Consider the following 25,039-nt stretch of genomic DNA (forward strand, 5'->3'; position numbering starts at 1 on the left):
TCCTCAGCAGTGTTCTCCCCGCTGCCCTCTGCTGCAGGTTGGTCTCCAGGCCTACCGGAGACCTCTCCCTGCCTGTTTATGCGGGCATGCAAACCTCTTATGCCCCTGCGAAAGGACAGAACATGTTTCAAACCTGGCTCCTTACATCCAAGTGAGATCAACCTGAACCCACTGGCAAATCTCCCGAAACGAGAGAGTTCCTTCGCTAAAACTTCATCCTTGATAAACGGAGGAATATTTGACACAACCGCTCTCGTCGCCGGGGCCGACAGCGGAGCCACCGGCACCAACACTCCCTTCACCCAAATGCCACTAGCAATAACTTTGCAAACCAAACTTTCTTTCTTCAAAAACACAACCACTGCCTTGTTCATTCGGGAAGCGTAAACAAGATGTTCGCACCCTACCTGTTCACCGACAGCCTGCAACACATCTTCCACCGTAGTCCCGCTGTCGGGTACACACCGTATTCCATGACGGAGCGAGACCTCCTCCTCCGCTCCACCTGACTGAGAGGCCATGCTGGCCGGCGGGCAGGTACGCCAACACCGGCCCACCAAAAAAACAAGACTGAACCCCCCCAAACAAACACTGACAAACCACTTAAAATCACTAAGGACTCCTAACACCCAAAATGCAAAGGCAAAGAAAAAGAAAAAGAAAAGAAGGGGGAAAAAGACGCTATACGCCGACAAACCTCAGCACCGCTCAACAGATGCCCTCCACCAGAGAGAGAGAGAGAGAGAGAGAGAGAGCACTACAGACAGAGTGATGGATTGACAGAAGGAAATGCAGACAGACAGGTGAATCACCAGGGTGCTGAGTAAGGAGAGAGAAGTTTGAACACATGTGGACCTTATGGAAGCTGAGCTGAGTTTCTTTCTTCCGCTGCTCCTACAGCTTCCGCAGACTGAAGGTGTTTGAGATGCTGAGGGAGAGAAGATGCTCCACAGCAGCATACTAACACATGTTTGGGTAAGGAAGACACACACATACACAATATAAATGATTTTCTCGCCACATTTCTTTTGTAAGATGCTATACAGAATATATCCAGTAAGTTAAAAACAACATTTCCTGACGGCCTTCATTCAATGTCTCTAGTCTATCAACAAAGAGCATCAGTTACATACAGTTATGCATTTTTTTTGTTCGTTTGTTTTTCAAATGGTGTATATATCCTTATGGAATAAAGCTCTTTTGAGATTCTCAAAATTATTCTGCACATTAAATATATGTTATGTGGGAGGAGGGGGTTCTGTGTGTGTGTGTGTGTGTGTGTGTGCGTGTGTGTGTCCTCTTTGCCTGAAAGATCTTTGGAGAGGTCCCATCTTCATAACGACCAGAGACTAGACGTCACCTTGATTCTCCTTCATTGCTAATGTACCCCCTCACACACACACACGCACACACACACACACACACACACGCACACACACACACACACACACACACACTCCTGATACCAGGAACTAATACTTAATAAATTATTGCATACCATCATGTATATTATTTACTACTCTTGGTCTTACATCACAGAGTGGCAAGGACATATTCTGATACTACAGTCAAATGTGTGTGTGTGTGTGTGTGTGTGTGTGTGTGTGTGTGAGTGTATGTACTACTGTACCTGCCTTCAGAGGAGAAAATAGATGTTTTTCTCTGTACACTCCTCATCGCTATCTCAAACACACAATGGTGGGAGAAGGAGAGGGGGAGGAGGGCGAGGGGGAGAAAAGTCTGGAGACACTTATATAAACATCGCACAAAAAGTTCGGAACTTTGTGTTTGGTAGATTATTTCTCTGTTGTAACAATGCTTCTTGGCAATACATTTTATACCGTTGGAAAGCCTGTTTATTTCCCTTTTAAATGGTGCCTCATTTGTAAGGAACATGTATTTATGGGATGAGCAGCACAGCTGAGTATGTGGGTTGCGCTCATGTAAAATTTGCCAAATCTTCTCTGCCAATGCCAAACAGCTTATTCTGCTGTTGCTATTGACTCTTGTTTGGTGTTGTTTGGTGGATTGGATGATTGAAGTCTATCAGTAACAAGGAAGAAACAAGACATATTGGCAATTTTACAATTTATTCATTTAACAAACAGTCAGGAGCCTCAGTAGCGTGTGGAAGAACCATACACAGCCACAACAGCCTGGCACCTCCTCCTCATGCTGGTCACCAGCCTGGTCACACACTGCTGTGGGATGGCATTCCACTCCTCAACCAGGATTTGTCGCAAGTCAGCCGACATGGTTGTGTTGGTCACTCTAGCACGAACAGCACGCCCAAGCTGATCCCATAAGTGTTCAATTGGGTTGAGGTCAGGACTGTTGGCAGGCCATTCCATTCTCTCTACTCCCAAATTCTGAAGGTAGTCTCTGATAAACCCCGCTCTGTGGGGGCGAGCGTTGTCATCTTGGAGGATGGAGTTCGGTCCCAGACTGTGGAGATATGGGATTGCCACTGGTTGCAGAATCTCATCTCGATATCTCTCTGCATTGAGATTGCCTCCGATGATGACAAGCCTCTTTTTTCCAGTGATGGAGATGCCGCCCCACACCATCACACTGCCTCCACCAAAAGGTGTTACTCTATCGGTGCAGCAATCAGCATAGCGTTGTCCCCGTCTTCTCCACACTTTGACCCTACGATCCAACTTCCGTAGGCAGAATCTGGACTCATCGCTGAACATAACGTTCCTCCACATGTTCGGGTTCCAGTGCAGGTGCCAATCAGGTACCTGATTGTCAGCACCTGGGGGTACCGGAAGCTCAAAACAAGAGTCAATAGCAACAGCAGAATAAGCTGTTTGGCATTGGCAGAGAAGATTTGGCAAATTTTTCATGAGCGCAACCCACATACTCAGCTGTGCTGCTCATCTCACAAATGCATGTTCCTTACAAATGCGGCACCATTTTAAAAGGGAAATAAACAGGCTTTCCAACGGTATAAAATGTATTGCCAAGAAGCATTGTTACAACAGAGAAATAATCTACCAAACACAAATTTCCGAACTTTTTGTTCGATGTTTATAAATACATGCGTAAGCTATCATGTACAAAACTGAACAAAAGTGTGAAATGGCTTATTCAGTATAGTTACCTCTGCCAAGAAGGTTATGTTTTCACCCTCATTAGTTTGTCTGTCTGTCAGCAGGATATCTGAAAAACTTATCAATGGATTTCCATGATTTTGGTGGACAGATAAGGAATAATTGAGCAGTTTTTGGTGGGGATCCAGATCTAGGATTATCATTTTCTAACTTTGAAAATAACAGAGATAGAGAGATTCCAAATCCCACACAGGTATGTTTGGAGGTTCAAGAAATCAATTTCACTTAAAATTGAAGTGATAGGAAGGATGTCTCTGGGTGTAAAAATAAGTTGGAGAATTGTTCAGCGTTGGCAGAGGTTGGCACTCTCTGACTGCTTTCCAGTTACAAGCAGATGTTGCGGTAACTAAAAAGGTGATCTTCATAAGGCAAACAATCATAACACAATTCGATACAATTTTCAGAAAAGCACTGATTTATTTATTTTTTCCCTTAAAAGACCCTATCCTCATATTACTTACTATGATATACATTGAATTTACCTCATGAAGGTTTGTATCATCCTAAAAAGGTAAACTCTATTCTGCAAATAAAAAGGTGGGTTGACCCTCCACTACATTCCTGATTACAACGCATAGTTGCTTAAGACTGGGCTAACCATGTTTGCATATTACTCTCTGAAACACATTGCTCTGCATATAGTTTATGCAATCCATGAGAACAAATTGAACAAAGAGGGATGCGTTCCCCACTCAAACAAACCCTATGCTTCTGCATGGAAGGGTTATGTATTTCAGTGCCGCTATTCAGTAATTTCATGAATGGTCCAGTGCTGCTATCAAACCAATTGTAAAAAGTTGTTTCAGTAAGTTACACACATTGCACATTTACATCCTAAAAGTTAAGATTTCAGATACTAAGAAACATAGCCTTGTTTTTAAATTGACTGATGAATTTTTGAAATTTCTAGTCTGGAACAATGTTTCAGCACTGTTTCCTGGGTCATAAAACTTACTTGGCATATAAATGAGGATGTGAGCTTTCAGCTTTAATAAAAAATAAAGAAAACACCAAGCTTTTAATATGACACCACCACCACCCCCCAACACACACATACACATACACCCACCCCCCCCCACACACACACACACAGATACATTTATGTGTGTTTATGTTTTCAGCCATGTTGTGGTCTATAACTCACTGTTCCACAGTAACATAACACATTGTTCAGTTCAAACTATCCACAGTCTTGTGCAAGATGTGTGCTCCTGTTTCTGATCTTAATTGTGACCTTTTTTATTGTACATGTTTTAGTATTTTTCTGTTTCTGTGCTGTTTTTGTATGTTTTATTGTGTAACCCCTGCTGCCATTTCTTGGCCAGGTCTCCCTTGGAAAAGAGATTCTGAATCTCAATGGGACTTCCTGGTAAAATAAAGGCTAAATAAATAAAATAAATTGTTCCATTCTTGGATTCGGTCATTAATTCCATGGCCCCTGGTCTTCTTTATAGGATTATGATTGACATAAAACAGTCAGTCAAGTGGGCGTTCAAGCTTGTTATATGCTCCCCTGCAGAAAGTTTTCTGAATTACAACATTAAGTTGATCACCTGGGGTTTGACTGACACTCAGGATATCTAATCTACAGACAGGCAGGCAGACCGACTATTTGCTCAACTGAATGACAGATGATAAAAAGAGTCCCAATGCTAACAGTTCTGGCCCTTGAAATCTGTGAAGGAATAATTTGAGAGCTCATTTAAAATGCCTGTGGGCGTGTGTCTGTGTGTGTATGAATGTATATGTCTACTTTAACCCCAGTAGATGCTGTTGATTATATCAATGCACAGGCAAAATATATATAATTAATGAGCCATTAATTAATGAGACATTACCCCCCACACACACACACACAGACACACACACATTACACACATCACACATACGCATACACAAATTTGGCACTTTGTCATTGTTATTCAGGCTTTGTCACTGGTCTTGTCTGAAATTTGAACAGTGTCTTTGTAGCCAAATTATGCAACTTAGTATCTTTTTACATAACTGAACAATTGACTATGCATGCATACAGTGAATCCCATGATAGCGCCATGGGTAGAATGATGAATATATTTTAATTAAGTAGACCCTCCTAGGAATGGATGTCTCTCTTTAAAATGTATTGAAATTCAGGAGGACTAGGCAAGATTTTTAAGTAAAAAAAAATACACCCATGTTATCGGCTTAAACGTGTTTAGGCTGCAATAAAGAGAGGGCCCCATCCCCCCTAATTGAGACCCCATAGATTCACCATGGTCCAAATTAAATTCTGGTGTCGGCTATGAATACTTCTCTGTTCACAGGAAGTGACAAATCAAAACTTAAGAGCAAAATACAAATTGTCTCTTTAACAGCAGCAAGCGAGCACTCCGTCAGAGAAAACTGGAGTCAACAAAGCTAGATCTTTAGCCTCTCTCTTGTCCTTTTGGCATCCCTTTGTATTAAGCATCACAGACCGGGGGCGCCCCGGTGGCTCACCGAGTAGAGCACGTACCATAAGGCTCAGTCCTTCCCGCAGCGACCCGAGTTGGAATCCGGCCCACGGTCATTTGCTGCATGTCCTCCCCTCTCTCTCTCCCATACCTTCCTGTCTCTCTCTCACACTCTCTATCAATTAAAAAAAAAAAAAAAGCATCACAGACCGGCCGGCTTGGTATGAGTGTGCTGTTTACTAACATCACGTTGCATAATTGCTGGCTATTGAAGTTAAAATTTTTCAAACAGTTACCTCTCACTGCCACTTGGAGCTGCCAGTGTGAAAAGTTGCCTAGTGCAGCTTTAGGTGGTTGTACATATACACATTTGGGACATTTTGGGGTATCTACCATTTGCTGTGGGTGTATGTTGCATCAGTGGGTTGTGGCTATCAAGGTGAAGCTAGCAGCCACAATGCAGGGAAGTCTTACAGCGATGTCAGAAAACAGTGTGAAATGAAAGAACAGAGAAGCAAAACGTGTGACAGACAAGATCTGTTCAAAAATATGACTGAACATCAGCATCGCTTTTGTAATTCCAGATTGGCAGTGTTTTCCTTCTGCTGCCCCAACATCTCTGATGGCTTTACAGATGCTGGTTAGCTCAACCTCAGGCTAGATGCTGTTTCAAGGTAGACAGCAGAGAGGAAGACAGCAGAATATAGAAGAGGAAGAGGCTATAGATTTTAACAGAGAAAGAAGGTCGGAGATAGGCAAAGGGGTGAGGGGAATATATATGAGAAATATCCACGAAGGAGTCATTAGAAAGGGTGAGTTAGAAAAACAGACTGGGAGAGAGAACTGAAGCAGTGACCGTGTGTCCTTGGCTCTTCACTGGCTGATAGACCATTGATTAGAGTATTATCAGCAGGTAAACATTGTTCAAACACACACACACACACACAAGAAAAGATAAACATCGGCGAGCAGGTGGGGGTGTATGCGGGGCTTGTGACTGCATGTAACCAGTAATCAAGGTCCTTTCCCACAGAAGTCATCCAATCACGCTTCCCTTTCCTTGTCTCGTCTCATTTTCACTCTGCCACTCCATTTCCTCCCTCATCCATGTTTACAGCGGTGTCATTCTATCAGGGAGGTTTTACTCTGTCATTTGATTCACAGCAACAACAACAACACACACAACACACACACACACACACACATTGTACCTCTGTCTTCTTCTCATTCTCCCTCAATTCAAACCTTTGTCTCTGACTTGTGTTCTGTTTTCCAGCCCATGTTCGTCTGTTTGTCTCACATTATTTGATACGTCTCTCTCCCTTTCCATTACTCTCCACCGATTCACCCTACACTCTGCCCTCTGATTCTAGCAGGGTCTGGCTCCTGTCAGCCTAATTGAAAGAATGACCATGAAAGAGTGAAGAGATCTAGAGAGAGAGAGAGACAGAGAGAGGGACTGGGAGAGAGAAAGAGAGACATACAGAGACAGAGAGCGGTTGGCTGAGGGGAGACAGAGAGTGGGGTGGGAATATGTTCCAGTCATCTCCAGTGGCTTCCTTTCCCTTTGCTCCATCTGGGCTGACAGGCAGTAAAAGTAAGACAAGGCAACAGTAAACATGTTGTCCTCCATGAAAAAACAAATATATCAGTTGTGTGATGCATCACTCCCCCAAGTTTTGGTGGTGTCCAAGATATCGTGTGTGAGGGACACACAAACACAATGGGACCAATCCATAGTCCTCACCATGATTTTATCATCACGGAGGAATCAAAAATAGTTTATTTTTGGATGTTGTCTTACAGTACGTGCATCAATCACAGAGAGGGAGAAAGAGCAAGAGGCAGTTGTGCTGCTGTAAATCTTGAAGGCGGTAGACTCATTGAGAGCTTGAGAGAAAAATGAAAGATTAAGGGAGGTGTAGTGGAGTCGAGGCAGCACAACAGGAGGAAATATACTACAACTGACAGATAAATGAAGACAGGTTGAGGTAGTAGGATGGAATTTTATTTAAAAAAGCTCCAAAGAGGAGGAGTATGGGAGGAGATTGAATCGGTAAAAGACAGGATATTTGAGAAGAAACAGACACCTAGTACCTTTACACAGTGATTGCTTGTCTGCTCTGATTACACTGACAGTTCCTAACCAGCATGGCCATTGTGACATTTGCAGTCTTATATAATTACAGCAGTCTATGGTCTAGAGAGAGAGAGGGGGGGGGGGGCAGTATGTATGTGCGGGCAGAAGTGTGTCTCCTCTGTTTGTTTTAAAGCTCAGGACCCCCCAGAGGGAATATGAGGCTTTTGGGCGAGACAACGTGGTCTGCTGGGGAATGAAATGAGGATCCAGGGTGCTGAAATATGAAAGGCCACACTGTCGGGGGTTTCTCCATGTACCACAGCTCCTCAGCACCAGCCTCGCTCTCTCTCTCTCTCTCCTCTCTCTCTCTCCTCTCTCTCTCTCTCCTCTCTCCTTTCTTTTCCTTTTCTCCTCGCTTCTGTTCTCTTCCCCTCTCCTCTTCTCAGTCCTCTCTCCTGTAGGCTACTCACCACCAGCCTTTCTCTCCTTTCCTCCTCTCCCAGTCTACCAGTCTCTCTTCTCTTCTCTTCTCTTCTCTTCTCTTCTCTTCTCTTCTCTTCTCTTCTCTTCTCTTCTCAGTGGCTGAACAGACAACAACAGACACACTGGCAAACACACAAACCTCACTCACTGACTCTCGTTCTTTCTTTTCTTTTACACACACATAAACCATAGGTGTAATCGGCAGGGCCCACAGGTGTAATCAGCCCACTAATGTTCAAAGTAGGCAAAATTTCAGGCGTGACCATGGCGTTCTGAGATAAAAATATCTCAGCTTTTTGTATTTTTTGTATTTTTCATCATTCATTCAGTTTGTTTGTGATAAGGGGCATTCACTATCGAAACTACATACTGTATGTCATCAATCACCAAGCATGCCAATTATATCCCAAACCTCATCCCAAACTGGCCTCTGCCTTGTGTTTGATACCTCTAGCATTTTGACTAGTCATAATGTAACAAAAGATATCTCAAATTAGCATTTTGACTAGTCATAATGTAACAAAAGATATCTCAAATTAGCATTTTGACTAGTCATAATGTAATAAAAGATATCTCAAATTAGCATTTTGACTAGTCATAATGTAATAAAAGATATCTCAAATTAGCATTTTGACTAGTCATAATGTAATAAAAGATATCTCAAATTAGCATTTTGACTATAATAACTTATTTGTATAGCACCTTTCATACAAAATGTAGCCCAAAGTGCTTCACATAAAAAGTAAAATAAAAACAAAGAACAAAATGGTAGACATACAAAGCTAAGCAATTAACAGTAATAAAATATATGAAACAAATAAAAGTGTAAAACAAGTCAAGAGAAATAAAATAAAATAGATAAATAAATACAACCTGTTATAAATATAGTAATATAAAATACTATAATACCATAAAGTACCAGGGGACAAAGGTAAGAATAAAAAGATAAAAGGGTAAGAACATAAAAAGCCATGGACATAAAATAAACTTAATTAAATTCCAGATTAAAAAGATAGGTCTTTAACCTCTTCTTAAAAATACCAAGCGAGCTCTCCATTCTGAGATCTAGAGGGAGGCTGTTCCACAGTTTAGGGGCGTAGAAGCAGAGGGCAGCTTCGCCAGAGTTCTTGTGCACAACAGTAGGAACATCTAAGAGAAAGCTAGATGAGGACCTAGTGTTCTGGCAGGGATATAAAATGAAAGATAATTTTTGATATAAGAAGGTGCTAGGTTATTTAATGCTTTATAACAAGTAAAAGGACTTGAACAATCAATTCTAAAAGGTACAGGTAGCCAGTGCAGTGTTGCAAGTATTGGAGTAATGTGTTCATTTCTCTTTGTTTTTGTTAAACTTCTTGCCGCAGTATTCTGAATTACCTGTAGTTTTCTTACAGATTGTTTTGGAAGTATGTTAGTTAAGTTAAGTTTGTTAAGCATTTCTGCATCTCTCTCAGTAAAAAAAAAAAGGTCTCACTTTGGCTATGTTCCTAAGATGAAAGAAGGCTGTCTTTGTGACCTTGTTAAAATGGGAATTAAAGCTAAGGTCAGAATCTAAAATTACACCCAAATCTGTTACTTCGGTTGCTCATCCAAATATTGATGTCAGTGAGAGCAATAAGGGCACTCAGAGCATTAGGTTCATCTGGTGAAACGGATATATATAATTGGGTGTCATCTGCGTAGCAATGGTAATTGACGTTGTGATGCCTGATGATGTGACCAAGTGGGAGCATATAGAGAGAATAAAATAGGCCCGAGAATACTACCATGAGGAGTGCCATAATCAATATCAGCTGTCTGGGAAACATAATCACCCAGGCTAACAAAGAATTGTTTCCCGGTCATATAAATGCAGAACCAATCAAGAACAGTATCAGAGAGACCTACCCATTTCTCAAGTCTGTCAATTAAAATACTGTGGTCAATCGTAGCAAATGCAGCACTCAGATCTAGAAGGATGAGGACAGCCACTTGACTACCATTTTGATTCTTAAATTAGAATTTTGACTAGTCATAAAATAATGATAGATATCTTAAATTAGCATTTTGACTAGTTCTAATGTAAAAAATATAGCCGCATGCGGCTATGACGGGGTCCAAGCATCTGGTGACCTCTAGGGTACATGTGTGTTGTAGACACCAAATGTTGCACATTTCCTCAGAGTTGATATTTGCACAAGTGCACCAAATTTGGTGAAGATAGCACAAGGCATTTATGAGTTGTGGCTCATTTTGTCACATATGTGCCACGCCCTACAATTGATTGGCCTATAGCGGCCAAACGATATGGAGTACAAGAAATCTTTTAATACATTTTAATCAGGGGAGGCCAGAGCTCATGCATACCAAATTTGGAGATGATTGCATCAACGGTCTAGGAGGAGTTAGCAAAAATAGGTTTTTGAGAAAATTCAAAATGGCGGAAAATCAAATATGGCGGGAATGGGCGGGGCCTAGCAAAATGATGCGGCTTAAACCAATGAATACAGGAAAAAAAGAATTTTGTTTCTATGATGTATAGTTACTGAGTTATAGCCATTTAAAACTTGAAACGTTGCTGTAGCGCCCCCTATGGGTTAAATGACAGACAATTCGGGCTTCCATCACAGAGTAGACATCTGCACATGTCTACCAAATTTGGTGCAGGTAGCACAATGCACTGATGATTTACGGCAATTTTTGTAAAATAGACCACGCCCACAACCGTTGACTGAACTTTAGAAGCTAATTAATTCAGAACGGTTTGGAATATCAAAAATCTTTTAATGATTTTTAATCATGGCCATCCAGAGATGATGCACACCAAATTTGGAGATGATTGCCTCAACGGTCTAGGAGGAGTTCGCAAAAATAGGTTTTTGAGAAAATTCAAAATGGCGGAAAATCAAATATGGCGGGAATGGGCGGGGCCTAGCAAAATGATGCGGCTTAAACCAATGAATACAGGAAAAAAAGAATTTTGTTTCTATGATGTATAGTTACTGAGTTATAGCCATTTAAAACTTGAAACGTTGCTGTAGCGCCCCCTATGGGTTAAATGACAGACAATTCGGGCTTCCATCACAGAGTAGACATCTGCACATGTCTACCAAATTTGGAACAGGTAGCACAATGCACTGATGATTTACGGCAATTTTTGTAAAATAGACCACGCCCACAACCGTTGACTGAACTTTAGAAGCTAATTAATTCAGAACGGTTTGGAATATCAAAAATTTTTTAATGATTTTTAATCATGGCCATCCAGAGATGATGCACACCAAATTTGGAGATGATTGCCTCAACGGTCTAGGAGGAGTTCGCAAAAATAGGTTTTTCAGAAAATTCAAAATGGCGGAAAATCTAGTCAGACGGAAATGGATGGTTGCTTGCCACTACTGACTAATACAGACCTGGGCATTATACGGCCGGAACCGGTCCTCATGATGGTTCTGCCTGGCCCGGGAGGTCTAAGACAAACCACACCATTTTACTTATGAAGCTAAAAAAAAAATCGAATGAGATCGAACCTAAATTGGCTTTTATTTTGAAACGCTTGTGTGTCGTGAGTGTGCTTCTTCCTGTCACCGTTGACATTGACGTGAGTGATGTTTGAAGTCATAGCGACATCTGCTGGCGAGAGGCGGGCCGGCTGAGGCATGTCTCATTTTGTTCGTGCAACGCAGTCGATGGCGGTACAATTTGGAGTCGCCTGCTACACAAAATGAGCGCTAAAAAGCGAAAGGTTGATGCCGAATGTAGACTGTTTAAGTATTTTTTCACTGAGGTTGGCGGTAAAGCTGTGTGCTTAGTTTGCAACGAACATGTGGCTGTATTCAAAGACTACAACTTGAGCCGTCACTTGAGACAAAACACGCAGAAATATGAAAAATACAGAAATCTGTCGGAAGATGAGAAGGTGAGGGCAGCTGAGGGATTGCTAGCTAAGCTACAAAAGCAGTAAGGACTTTTTACAAAGCTTCATACAACAAAGCTTTTTGTTTTTTGGCATTGACAATCCACAGTGGATTATCCAACAAACAAACTCATGTTCTCATAAATTGTGGAAAAAAAGTAACGTGTGCATGTGTGTATATGTGTATGAGATGGTGTAGCCTACTGGTTTGGATTTTTTTTTTTTTTTTTTTCATCAGGTTTGTTTGGTTTTATTTTTCAACCTTGCTTTTTGTTTTGTTTAGTTTTTTTAATGGAACAATTTTTACCCAAAACGGTTAGCCCTGTACAGTAGGTTCAAAGACTCCTGCATATAGCTTAATTTTCTTAATATGCTGTTTGGAGTGATTTTCAATATAATAAATGCTGAAGAATAAGTGCACAGTATGTTTTTCTATAATTTAATCTAGTGATAAAATTCGAGGTTAAGGCATGACAAAATTTGTTTGGCCCCCGGCAACAATCTGGGTTTCTCATGTGGCCCCCCAGGAAAAATAATTGCCCACCCCTGGACTAATACCACCTGGCATAAAAGTACTGCTGCAGCAACAGGAGCAGCAGCGGCAGCACCCAGCACATTCCCTGGAGCCCCTGGTAAAGCTCTTACTGTGGACTTTGACAAGGGCCTACAACCCTAAGATAAGATGAGATGAGATGAGCTAAGATAGCATCAATGCCCTTGGGGAAATTCAGGAAAGTAGCTGGTGAAGTTATTTTCAGGTAGATCGCAGGGGTACGAACGAGATTGGTGGTGTTGGAAGTTTTAATGTTTTTTTGTCTAGTTAATTTTGACAGTTTGGACTGGGTGGCGGGTTTGCGTCTCTTTGTACTAACCACCAGCTCTTCAATAAACCGCCATCGCTAACTGCCAGACCACACCATGGGAGCGGCTGGCAGGTTGGCTTCACAAACCGCGCCTCTTTGTACCAACCACCAGCTCTTCAACGAACCGCATTCGCTTGCCGCCACGCCACCTGATCCAAACTATCAAAAGAGAAAGTTTCCAAACACGCCCATCAAGCATACAATAGTCTGAAATGAAGACTGTGTAAGATTCCCAAAGGGAGCCTCTTGCTGCGGTCCAAGCATCAGCTGTACCAGCACCCAGGGGAGCATACCTTACCGTGGTAAGGTATGAAGCTCAAGACCTCAAGCGGGGCCTTTTATGCCCTGGACTGCTGTGAACACGTCAGAATTCTGATTGTGATGTCATCAGTGCAGCTGAGACAGGCTCTGATTGGTGGAGCAGAGTCCAGCTCCATCAAGTGATGTCATAATCGATTAGAATGGAGAAACGAAGCCGTGTTCTGATTGGTTCTGAGTGAATGCCAAAAATGAGTTTGGATTATTATTAGGCTTGTAGATGCATCCATTTACAAGTCCAACTTTTCAATACGAATGTATGTAAAATAAGTCAAAATGTATGTGCAATTGGATGTCACATGCTTCTTAGGTGTGTGTGTGTGTCTGTGTGTGTCTGTGTGTGTGATATATAGGCCTAAATATTGTCTAACAGCCTTGAAGCATAAACACGTCGCCAAGCCTCCAGCCGTCCAGCTGCACCAGGATGAAAGCGGCGAACAACTCAGAGAAATTAGAGAAATTGTGTGGCTGAGTTCAGAAAGAGGTTGTAGCCTCAATTGAAGCTGGATCTTCAGTTTAACAATTGATTGTCTTTTTGCGTTCTTGCCAATTTTTAAATGAATGATTTTTTTATTTACGTGTCATGCCACTTAGGTGGCCCATCCCACATTGGATTGCAAGACACCAATAAAATAAACAAAATTTCAGTTTGCTATTATAGCTGTAAGCAATACTCAATTCATTACAGTAAGCACATTAAAGGAATAGTTCACCCAAAAATACAAATTCAGTCATTATCTATTCACCCCCATGCCAGTAGAAAATCTGCATTAGCCGAAACAAGACTTTCGGTTTGGCTGTTTAGCCTTCAAAATAAAAGTGTGAGATTTAACAATAGGTAGAAATACTATTTTAAACCAATACTTTGTATTTAATCATCAAATTCAATAAGTGAGCACCCATATAAATAGTCAGCAATTAAAAATTTTGTGTTCAAACAACCATGCCAGTATATCTGTGTCCTGCATAAGGAGTAGATCATTTTTTTCGCTCCACTTTATTAAACAGTCTCATTCTTAAATCATGGTAATGTGGGCAATACAAAACAAAATGGATCTCATTTTCAATCTCCTTAAGCTCACACAAATAACAAAGTCTCTCTCTTGACCCACCCAATGACCTGTTTCAATATGGAGAGGGAGGATACCTGACCTAATCTGGGCACACAGAGATCTTTTTTTTTCTTTGACAGGTTATACAGCACATAGTTCTTCCAAATTCATGTTGAATTTCACAAAATGTCCTAAGTTTTGTAAGTTGAGTCATTACATTCATTTGCAATAGGAAATACGGTCAAATCAATGTCTGCTAAATTCTATACGGCCGACGCACAGTATCCTGGTGCTCTGCCAAATTCATACGCCACGTCATCATTCATTCAGTTTGTTTGTGATACGGGACATTCACTATCAAAACCACATATGTCATCAATCACCAAGCATGCCAATCACATCCCAACCTCATCCCAAACTGGACTCTGCCTTGTGTTTGATACCTCAAACTGCAACTGATGATAGCATTTGAACCCAGCTGGAAAAATAATCAGCTCACTCCATCTCTGTACATGGGATCATTGCTATCATGGTGTTATCCACTGTCTAATGTCATGTTCTAGCCAGGCACACAGCAAAGAAAAAGAATAGAATAAGAAACACTTTGAAAGGAAAACTTTAAAAACACAAGAACCGGTCCCATGTCATTGTGATGGGCATGGTCAGCATTCACAGACCAGAAAGACTTGCATCTTGACTTGCAATTATGAAGACTTACAGTAAGACTTGACTTGCGACTTGCCCTGAAAGACTTGTGACTTAACTTGAGACTTGTCTCAAGTGACTTGAGACTTGACTTGGACTTGCACCAAAAGACTTAAAAACAGCTCATCTGTGTAATAGCTGGATGATAAACACCTGTAGCCAAACACTAATGGTGAGTGCTGTTTGAATAGATGCATCACTTCAATTATATGTAGCGTGCGCGCACACACACACACACAATGTTATGGTATGGGGTGGGAATAATAAACTCTGTTGAATAATTTGAATTGTATCAGTCTCAAGTTCTCATTAATTATCTTCTGGATTATATTGTACTGTGTTTTTACATTAGCTTGCTCTCATGTAGATGTAAAAAGTTAACGGAGCATTACAGTTCCACAATACAATGCTAGTGGTCTTTAAACAAGAGAATGTAATGTGTGTGCAGTCATGCACGTTTCATGTAGGATAGTTGGTTGTGTTGATCTTTACTCCATTGTTAAGATTTATGTAGTTACCCTTTTTTCCAAGTAGACACATTACACTGTAAAAGAAAAAAATATATAACTAATAGAGAAAAGGATGGTATTAAAAAACTGTTTTAATTGTGTTCAAAACTTAGGCCAATAGTTTGTCCTTTTTTGGTGAAGGTGATTTAGTCTATCTTTTACTGTATTCAAGAAAGTTCAACTTTTGCAGGAAATGCATTTAAAATGAGTAAAATTGACCCCCTACCTTCAATTGGTCTCCCCCAAGGTTTTAGACACAATTACGCCACTGACATAAACACACCTCACCTGTGGTTGCAGTCCCAACTTACAGCGCCAACAGTCTTGATACCTTACAGAGAACATAAGGAAGACTAAGTCCTGCAGAGATGGGCTGACGGAGATCCTCAGTAAAATGTATCGAATGGTTGGTTGATTTAAATGAGCCAGGTGAACCATGATGGTAATCTGATTCGATCTCTCTGACCATGTGAGGACAAGGAGGGAGGACAGAGGAGAGGAGAAAGTCACATTGGTGAACGGGATTGATCTAAATGCAAATTCTGAGAGAAAATGAACCTGTGGGAACTTACCTTTATAAAGATTGCCTTCACATCTGTCACACTCAAGAGATGCAACCCCATTTAGACCTGATATTACAGTAAAATCTCAATGGACATAAAAGATGCATCTAGATGCATCTACAAAAGACTCAAAGATGCCCAGTCACATTAAGCCCCAGTGTAAATAGATCCAGTAGGGACAGAAAAATGTTTTTAGTTAAAAAAAAATGACCACCAATTACCCCTTTTCTTGTGTCTGTATTCGTTCCTATACATATATAAATGTGTTTGGCATGTGAAAAAAACACACACACACATACACTCATGCACACATGTACATATGCTATATGTACATGCACACACTGAACAGAGTCAGGTAATGATGTGTTTTGCCAGTCCTGCGCTTCTCTGTAGAGATTTATTGATTGATGAACCTCTGCTTGCGTTGCAACACACACCAATCCACAGTTCCATCACAATGTGTTCGGTGAGGCTAAAATGAAATGAATTGGAGCACAGCTGTGTGCTCCAATACACAATAATTTACTCACAAATCTGTCAAGTCTGTGTTTGTGTGCGTGTGTGTGTGTGTGTGCACGCGTGTGACAACAGCAAACAAAAAGAAAGGCCGACTCTCATGATCACACCATTTTATTTACAAAGAAACCCAACAAACACACAGCAGCAATGCTTCTGAACAACTATAAAGAATCTGATAGAAATATACAGCATGAACAATAGAAGCCGGCACAGCTCCCGTGTTTGCGTCTAAAAGCCTTCATTGCATTTTTCTTCCTGTAAGGATTGTTTCCATTCATTTTTGTGTCATCGCTTCTGCTCAAGATATTCACTTGATCAAGTTTCTTTCACTCTGTGCTATCGCTGATTTTTCCTTTCTTTACGCAGATTAAAAATGATTGATCTGAGAAGAGCACAACCATCCATAATCAGTATTACTAATTTGGATTATCTCATGCTGCATGATTTCCCTACTAATATGGCCTATTACAAGCTCACTGGATGTGTTTGTTTAATTTGATTATAATTATTTTATATTGGATTATAATCCCCTGATGATGCTTATTAAAAGGGATTGGTTGTGTGGTGATATGATATGAATACAGGGAAAGAGACGTTGTTTACTTCCTCCTATCCTGTACTGAAGCCGACGCACAACCTTTCAGAATAAAAGCTTAAAGCAATATTCCACTTAGTTTTAACATGAGGGCACGAAAAGCTGTTTAAGTTTGTTAAAGTTGCTAAGTTTTCAGGCTATTTTCATGGCCTCATTCAAATGAATGGGAAGTAAAAAACTTGTCCCCACTGCATCCGATCTTTGTGAGTAGTTTATATTCTGGTTTTCATGGCAGCCAAATAACTCCCATGTTAAAACTAAGTGGAATATTTCTTTAAGCACAGACACTGCAGGGTCAAACCCCTTGAATAAGGTACATGTTGCTGGAGCCTTAGGGAAGCTGTGCCAGCTGAGGTAATCTGCTCTCTGTCTGATCACAAATAATATTTACAGTGAGTGTTGGAAACAACAAGAGGCTGAGTAAAGTATTCTGACATTGTAACACAGTTGACCAAACAACAGGGACATACAGTATTTGTTGCTACAAACCCTGGAATGTGAGGAGTCTTTCATATTTAATAACCAGCATCATGGCTTCTGCAATAAGCAAACATGCACACAAACATACGCACAAATGATCGGCCTTATAGAAACAGCTCATCATTTTTCTATTCAGTGCTGCCTTTGCAGAAAGACACTGAGCAGCCAAAGAGAAAAACAAACAGAAACTCACACTTCAAATGGCTGACAAGCAGACAAACAGCGAGAAAGCTATAATTTTAAAAATACAAATGGTATATAAAGTGCATTACACAACACATTTTTCCAATAAATTGTACAAATGTCAAATTCATCCGTTGAAAGTTTCCCATCCAAATGAACTGAATCTGTTACCAAGAGACTGAGTGGCAGTATGAAAAAGAAAAAAATACACTTTCTGCTATAATACAGAAAATTAATTGAACTGTAAATGAATTGGTGCGTCATGGTATTTGCCGGTTGCCAGTATGTTGCCTGCACTAGGCAGGATTTTTAATACAGAAGGAAAAAAATACTCTACATATCAGCTTAAATCACAAAGTAGGGGTGCAATAGAGAAGAACATCCCATCCTCTCTAATTGAAACCCTGTAGATTTGCCCTATTTCCCCAAATGATATTCTGGTGTCGGCTATGGACACACTTGCAGGAAATCCTCTACGGCCACATGAAGTGAAACAAACCGAAACTTAAAAGCAAAACACAAACTGTCTCCTACACAGCAGCAAGCGTCCAGGGAAAGCTGGACTGTCCAACTTTAGATCTTTTGCCCCTCTTAACTCTTTGGTATCCTTTGGTATAAAAAAGTGACTGAATGAATCTGGGTACTGAAGTTCAACTTACCATTCGCTGTCATTTGAAGCCGCCAACGTGCAAAGATCCCTAGCACGGTTTAAAATATGCATTTAATGGTGTTTTTCTGGAGTGTAATAGATCCTTACAGGTTACATGTTTGAGAGAGAGGCGGAGTGAGAGAAGCAAGGTGTACTGCACCCAGTTAGGAGCACTGGTAATTTTTAGGAGGTTGAAAAGGCACTTATGGTGGATGGGTGGATGGATGGAGAGGAAGGAAAATGTTAGCTTGGCAACAGAAAGGCGGACTGCACGAATGCAAAGTGCGGTGTCCATCTCATCTCTGGCTGTGTCTGGGTTAGAGGCAGAGCTTACCTACCGACCGGGTGAGTCATAGAGATGCACATCAAGAGACGGGTAATGACAAAGTATTGTGGGAGTGCTTGAAAGATATTAAAGATAAATGTCATGATGCATTATGAATTATGCATGTGTGTGTGTGTTGTATGTGTGTGTGTGGTCATGTATGCGTGCAGTGAGTCAGGAAAAAAAAAAAAAAAAAAAGTACAAGAACTGAACTCTATGTTGTCACCGGAGAAAATCATTCTCTCTTCCTCCATTCCCCTTATCAACTACTACCTGCCTCGTTTTTTTTCCTCCCCAGCTCTGTATGAGCCCTCACACACACATGAAGTAGCCGTTCTCCTCTACTTCTGACCGTGCTTCCTGCTTCCCAGAGTGCGACAGGTCACAGATCAAAGGTCACAGTTCCTGCGGCGTAGTCAGGGCGGTGGCGGTGGGCGGTTCAGCCGTGGTTAACGTGGAGATTACCGTGGAGCTTGCTATGGAAGGTATCGTGGTGGCGGCGGGTCCTCTTCCCCGGCCGGGGGAGGGGAATCCACACGTAGAAGGGGAGGGGTGCAGGTCCGCTGCTGCTGTGTGAGAGGTAGGCGAGGCTGGAGAGTGAGGAGAGACCTTCAGTGAGCCGCAGAGGGAGGAAGAGCAGCGACAGAATCATGGAGAATAGAGGAGGGAGGGAGGTAGAGGAAAGATGGAGTTAGGAGTAAATGGAAAAAAAGGAAAAGGAAGGAGAGTAAGAGGAGAGGAGAGGCATGGTAATGGAAGTGAAAGTAAGAGGGAGAGGAGGGAAAGGTGAAAAAAAAAAAGTTTAAAGAGCGGTCTTTCCATTCACTGACAGTCCTGACAGGCTGGACTCCACCTCTGGGTTACCAGCAGGCTCCAATTAGACGCCCTGCAGAGACAGGAGATGGCAGCACCTCATGAGGCTGTGTGAGTGTGCGTGCGTGTGTGTGTGTGTGTGCGTGTGTGTGTGTGTGTGTGTGTGTGTGTGTGTGTGTGTGTGAGTGACTGAGGACTGAGAGTGCACATATGCATACACATACCACTACTGACCTGAATAAAGTGAATAAATGTTTTCAATGGAGGTTCTTCTGACTGCGTCTCTTTTTTTGACACCCTGAGTTTGAGTTTATGTTTATGTGTGTGTGTGTGTGTGTATGTGTGTGTGTGTGAGTGTGTGTGTGTGTGTGCGTATGTGTTCTCGCTGCATCTCTGGTCATGCTTCTTTGAGTCTTGCTCTGAGAATAAGGCGATCCATACATCAATAAGTGAGTGAAGCAGCATAAATTGAAAGAGGGAACCTTTGTACCGCCGCTCTAACATATTCTGTAAGATGTGACCTACTGATCACGCTGTAATTTCCATAACCTTGAATCAGTTGAAGGATCTTTGGGAAAGCCTTATTGGAGCTAATTGGTCAGTATAGCACACCTCAGTGGCCCTGTGTGAGTTATTTAATCAGACACGATCAAACCCCATGCTGGACACACTGAGTCAAAAGCTATTTCCTGCCCTGACCGCCCTCCTCTCTCTCTCTCTCTCTCTCTGTTTCTCTCTCTCTCTCTCTCAGACACACACACACACACACCTTGTTGTAATAATGCTTCACTCCCAGCAGAAATCTTTTCCAAATCATTGCCACCACAGCAGCGTTAATTTACCATCCATATTCATCTGGGCCTGTCATGTGTATACACTCAAGCCACGCATATGCATCTGTCTGTTCTCATTTCTCTCGCACATGCACGCACACACACACACACACCTGCACGAGCACAAACACCTGCATGTTATAGATTCATTTACATTCAGAAGAGCAGCACCACTTCTTAAGTGGGACAATATCCAAGCCTGAGGCATCAGACTCAATAATGCAGAAAAACTGCAGTGTGTGTGTGTGTGTGTGTGTGTGTGTCTGTCTGTTTATGAAAGAGAGAGAAAGGAAAGGAGAGCAAGAATAAGTCCGCTACACTCCACCGAACTGCGCACTGTTGACGTTTCTCCATCCTCCCCAAAGCAAACAGCAGAACACAAATGATGCATGCATTATCTATAATCACATATCTATTTCTTTCCTGCAGACAATTTTCCCTTGTCACTTAGGTTTGCCAGTGCTTTGCCCAAAGGACACTGTTGCCTCTGCATACTGTACACACACACACACACACACACACACACACACACACACGTACCTGGCTGCTCTGGAGGTCGTGGTAGTCCTGGTTACGAGGGGGGAGCAGAGTGCAGTCTTGTGTGAAAGTCTTCTCGGTGCGCGGGGCGCTGGGGTCTCCATCCTCTACACCATTGGCCTTGCGCCTCAGGCTCTTCACACACAGCACCTGCATGGTCAAAAGCCAAGTATGACATGGATTAGCTAGAGAGGCTCTGAAGTTGCATCAGAAATCCTCCGGCAATAATGACTAGTGCTATATTGGAGGTCCACTGGCTATGTGCAAAGAATGACTAAATATACTGTATGTCAACCAGGTTTTGGATACGTACGATCCACCCAATAATGTTACTGCAAAAATGGTCTAATACAGTAAATTTGTTCCCAAATTAAGGTCTCTCTCTCTCTCTCTCTCTCTCTCTCTCTCTCTCTCTCTCTCCCTCTCTCTCTCTTCTTCTCTCTTCTTCTCTTCTCTTCACAAAAGTAAAGGAATTAGTATATAGATAATAGTATATAGTATAGGAATGTAGTATATAGTATAGGAATTGTATTCTGTCTTTAGCCCTAGTCCCACTCCAAAGCACCGAGTGGCAGCTTGAGAAAAGATAACAGATCAGTTAACTTAAACACGCAGTTGTTTGGCTTTGTTAGCAAACTAACTAGCCAGCAAGGTAACTTAGCAAGCAACCTATGTTAACCTTAACATGATACCGCCCATGTAACAACCTGACATGAACTGAACACAAAATCGGTCATTGTATCAGTGATAAAATAAGTAAAATCTGGACAAACATGAAACATTTCTATTCTACTGTTGAGAGGGGTGAGTTTAGAAATGCAATCAGCTGTTCTCAGCTATAAGAGCTAAAATAAGAGATAAACATCCTATTTAACATTCAAGCAACAACCTTGTGTAATTCTGGATTCAGAATCTGGAATTCATTTGACCTGATCGGAATTTTGAGGATATTCTCATATGAACTTGAGGACTTCAACTTGTAGATGGAAAACACGATTTTTTAAACTTCTATAAACACGATTTTTTAATCTTGTGAAGTTCATAATTCAACATACTGGTATGGTTTAGATGTGTTTGAAAACATTCTAAAATAAATTTAAAAAACTATGAAAACATGTCACAACCTCAAAATATATTAACTCAAAATATATGAAAACTCATGTTTAAAATGGTGATAAAAATTGCCTTCAGTCCAATAAGTAGGAGAGTGTTTCAACAGGGGGCGCCATAATGGATCTACAGATTGGGCCTTTAAGCTCAGCCCATACAGCCTTTCTATCCCAGGCTGCCCACCTTTCTGAAGCTCTGTTTGAAGTTGTCCGACAGGAAGCCGTAGAGCAGGGGGTTGGCGCAGGAGTTGGCGTACGACAGGATGACAGAGAAGAAGTAGATGCCGGCGGTGGTGCTGGACTCTGGGATGATGACCACCAGGTTGACCATGTTGATGATGAAGAACGGCAGCCAGCAGAGCACAAACACCACCACGGTCACCACCACCATCCGGGTCACCTTGCGCTCCGAGCGCCGACGCTTAGAGAAGCCCGCCCGCGCACCCGAGGTTTTCACCTGCAGGAGGAGGATAAAGAGTAGGGTGTTGATGATGATGATGATGATGATGATGATGATGATGATGATGATGATGATGACGACGACGACGACGTCAACGACAACAACGACGACAACGACGACAACGACGATGATGATGATGACAACGATGGTAAAGAGTATGAGTAAGAGAATATTAATGATGATGATGAAAATGAGAGTAAGGAAGATGATGTAGATGACAGTAATGACACATTCACACACACATACACACACACCTTGACAACGATAAGTAGGTAGCAGAGGCAAATGACGAGCAGTGGTCCAAAGAAGCCAAGTGTCGCAGTGTAGAGGATGAAGGCTGTCGACCACACGTCTTTGGGCTCTGGCCAGATCATGTTGCATGAATTAAACTTGTCCTGAGAGGAGATTAAATAAGTTGATATTCAATATTAGAGGAATGGTTCACCCCAAACTGAAAAATCGGAATATCCTCATCCCTATTATATACTTATCCCTCTGTCAGTCAAAACTGCACTGAAGTACGGCATTTACCTCATTAACTCCTAGATTTTCCTCACTGACAATGCTCTGGTCGTTGTCAGTGAAGAAGATTTGTGCAGCAGAAGGTGTTAGGAGAAATTTGATGGACAGTTTATGCTTTTTTTCGGAGCTGTAAAAAGCTGGCCTCGTTAACTTCAGTTTGGTTTGGGAGAAGGCTGAGATGGAACTACAGGGCCAACGAGCTGTGTGTTTGATGGCCCTGCGAACTTCAGTGGAGTTACAGCTGACATGGGGGTGAGTAGATAATTTTCATTTTGGGGTGAACTATAAATTAAAGCTTACTAACTTACACTTAGAGGCCAAGACTGACAGCAGAAGACAGCCAGCCCAGGACTGAACTTCGTACCTGGACATCGGAGAAGATGACCACAGGCAGGACGACCACAAAGGACACGGCCCACACGGCGGCGCTCACCATCTTGGCCACCCGGGGGTGCCGCCACTTGGTGCTGCGGATGGGGTGAACCACGGCCAGGTAGCGGTCGATGGACATCACCGTCAGGCAGAAAATGGACGTGAACTGGTTCATAGAGTCTGCGGTCATGACGACGCGGCACAGGAAGGAGCCAAAGGGCCAATAGGAGAGGACGTTCTGGGTGGTGAGGAAGGGGAGCCCGACTATGTAGAGCTCATCGGCCACGGCCAGGTTTAGGATGTAGATGTTGGTGACGGTCTTCATTTTGGCATAGCGCAGCACCACGTAGATGGCCAGCGTGTTGCCAGTCAGCCCGAACACGAAGACCGTCAGGGAGATGACCGTTGTCATCAGAGTGCTGCTGCCCTGGAATGGGACACTCTGAGTGGACATGTTGGAGGAGATGTTGGAGAAGAGGAAATAGGAAGAAAGCAGGAAGGATGAAGTCGTGGCTGGAGGGGTGGAGTTGAGGTCTGCGGAGAGGGGAGACCAGCCTGTCTGGTCCTGCGGCTCCATTGTAGCTTTCAGAAAGGAGGGAAGAAGGAACCGAAGAGGACAGATCTAGATGTTCTCACTGTTTTAGCAGAAAGTCTTTATATCTGCCCTGTTCTTCCATACTTCCATTGGAACAGGAAAAGAGGGAGAAGAGAACAGAACAGAGGAGAAGAGAAGAGAGGAGAGGAGAGGAGAGGAGAGGAGAGGAGAGGAGTCATCAGCCACCACACTTAAAGGTATCAGTTGTACAAGAAGTAAAAGTATTTCATAGTGTAAGCCTCCCCGCAGGCTTAATAACAAACACATATGGACACACACAGACACATGGATACACACCTTGCCAACACACACGCCCACATGCCAACGTGTTAAAGGGGTGCGTGCATCTCCCATAGCGGTGCGATCCTTCACTCTGCGCCGTGTGTGTGTGTGTGTGTGTGTGTGTGTGTGTGTGTGTGTGTGTGATAGAGAGAGAGAGAGATTCATTTCAGCGCATGCAAGTGTGCGCTGTGAACGGTATTCGCACACGTATCTGCACACGCACAGACTCTCTCTCTCTCTCTCTCTCTCTCTCTCTCTCTCTCTCTCTCTCTCTCTCAAAATATCACAAAAGTATCATTTTTAATGAAATGCCTTTTAGGAATCCTTAATCCTTGCGCAGAATGTATCATGAGCCAACTCCTTTTATCTGATTAACAAGCACTGACTTAGGAAAACATAATGCCGTTTCTTATCCCTAATTACGCACTAAAAGCCGCTGATGTTAATGAGCCATGAAATATAATCGTGACAGCATCGTCGTCGTCTCCCTCGAGCCTCTTTGCGTTTTTAATAGCACTGATTGCTGACGCCTCATCCTACGAGACACGGCGAACACACAAGTCACCCAGTTTGTTGTGCGTCAAGCACTAGTATCGCTGGGAACAGTGCCACGGCTTTTACGCACGGTGGACCTGCAGGCTTGACGTGTTGTCTCTTTTTATAATAATGTGTCTTGAGTGTCTCGGTATATTGTACGCAATGTATATGTATACGTGTGCTAGGGGCATCTTAACAGCAACAAATACGCA

At 42.3% G+C, this 25,039-nt stretch overlaps 1 protein-coding gene across 1 annotated transcript; it reads right to left on the minus strand.

The window, feature by feature from the left end:
- Positions 1-19,163: 19,163 nt before the first annotated feature.
- LOC139654403 (somatostatin-like receptor F_48D10.1) lies at positions 19,164-23,990 on the minus strand. Its single transcript, XM_071531464.1, has 5 exons — positions 23,406-23,990; positions 22,774-22,914; positions 22,244-22,516; positions 20,954-21,100; positions 19,164-19,376 (listed from the first exon to the last, which is right to left on the minus strand). Exons 1-5 carry the CDS (start codon positions 23,988-23,990, stop codon positions 19,164-19,166), a joined length of 1,359 nt encoding a protein of 452 aa, XP_071387565.1.
- Positions 23,991-25,039: the final 1,049 nt, after the last annotated feature.

Source organism: Centroberyx affinis, unplaced genomic scaffold (assembly GCF_046629955.1).
Source record: "Centroberyx affinis isolate AG114_WGS23_722 - 3 ecotype Tasmania unplaced genomic scaffold, CSIRO-AGI_Caff_v1 ptg000142l_1, whole genome shotgun sequence".
In the NCBI taxonomy this organism is placed as follows: domain Eukaryota; kingdom Metazoa; phylum Chordata; class Actinopteri; order Beryciformes; family Berycidae; genus Centroberyx; species Centroberyx affinis.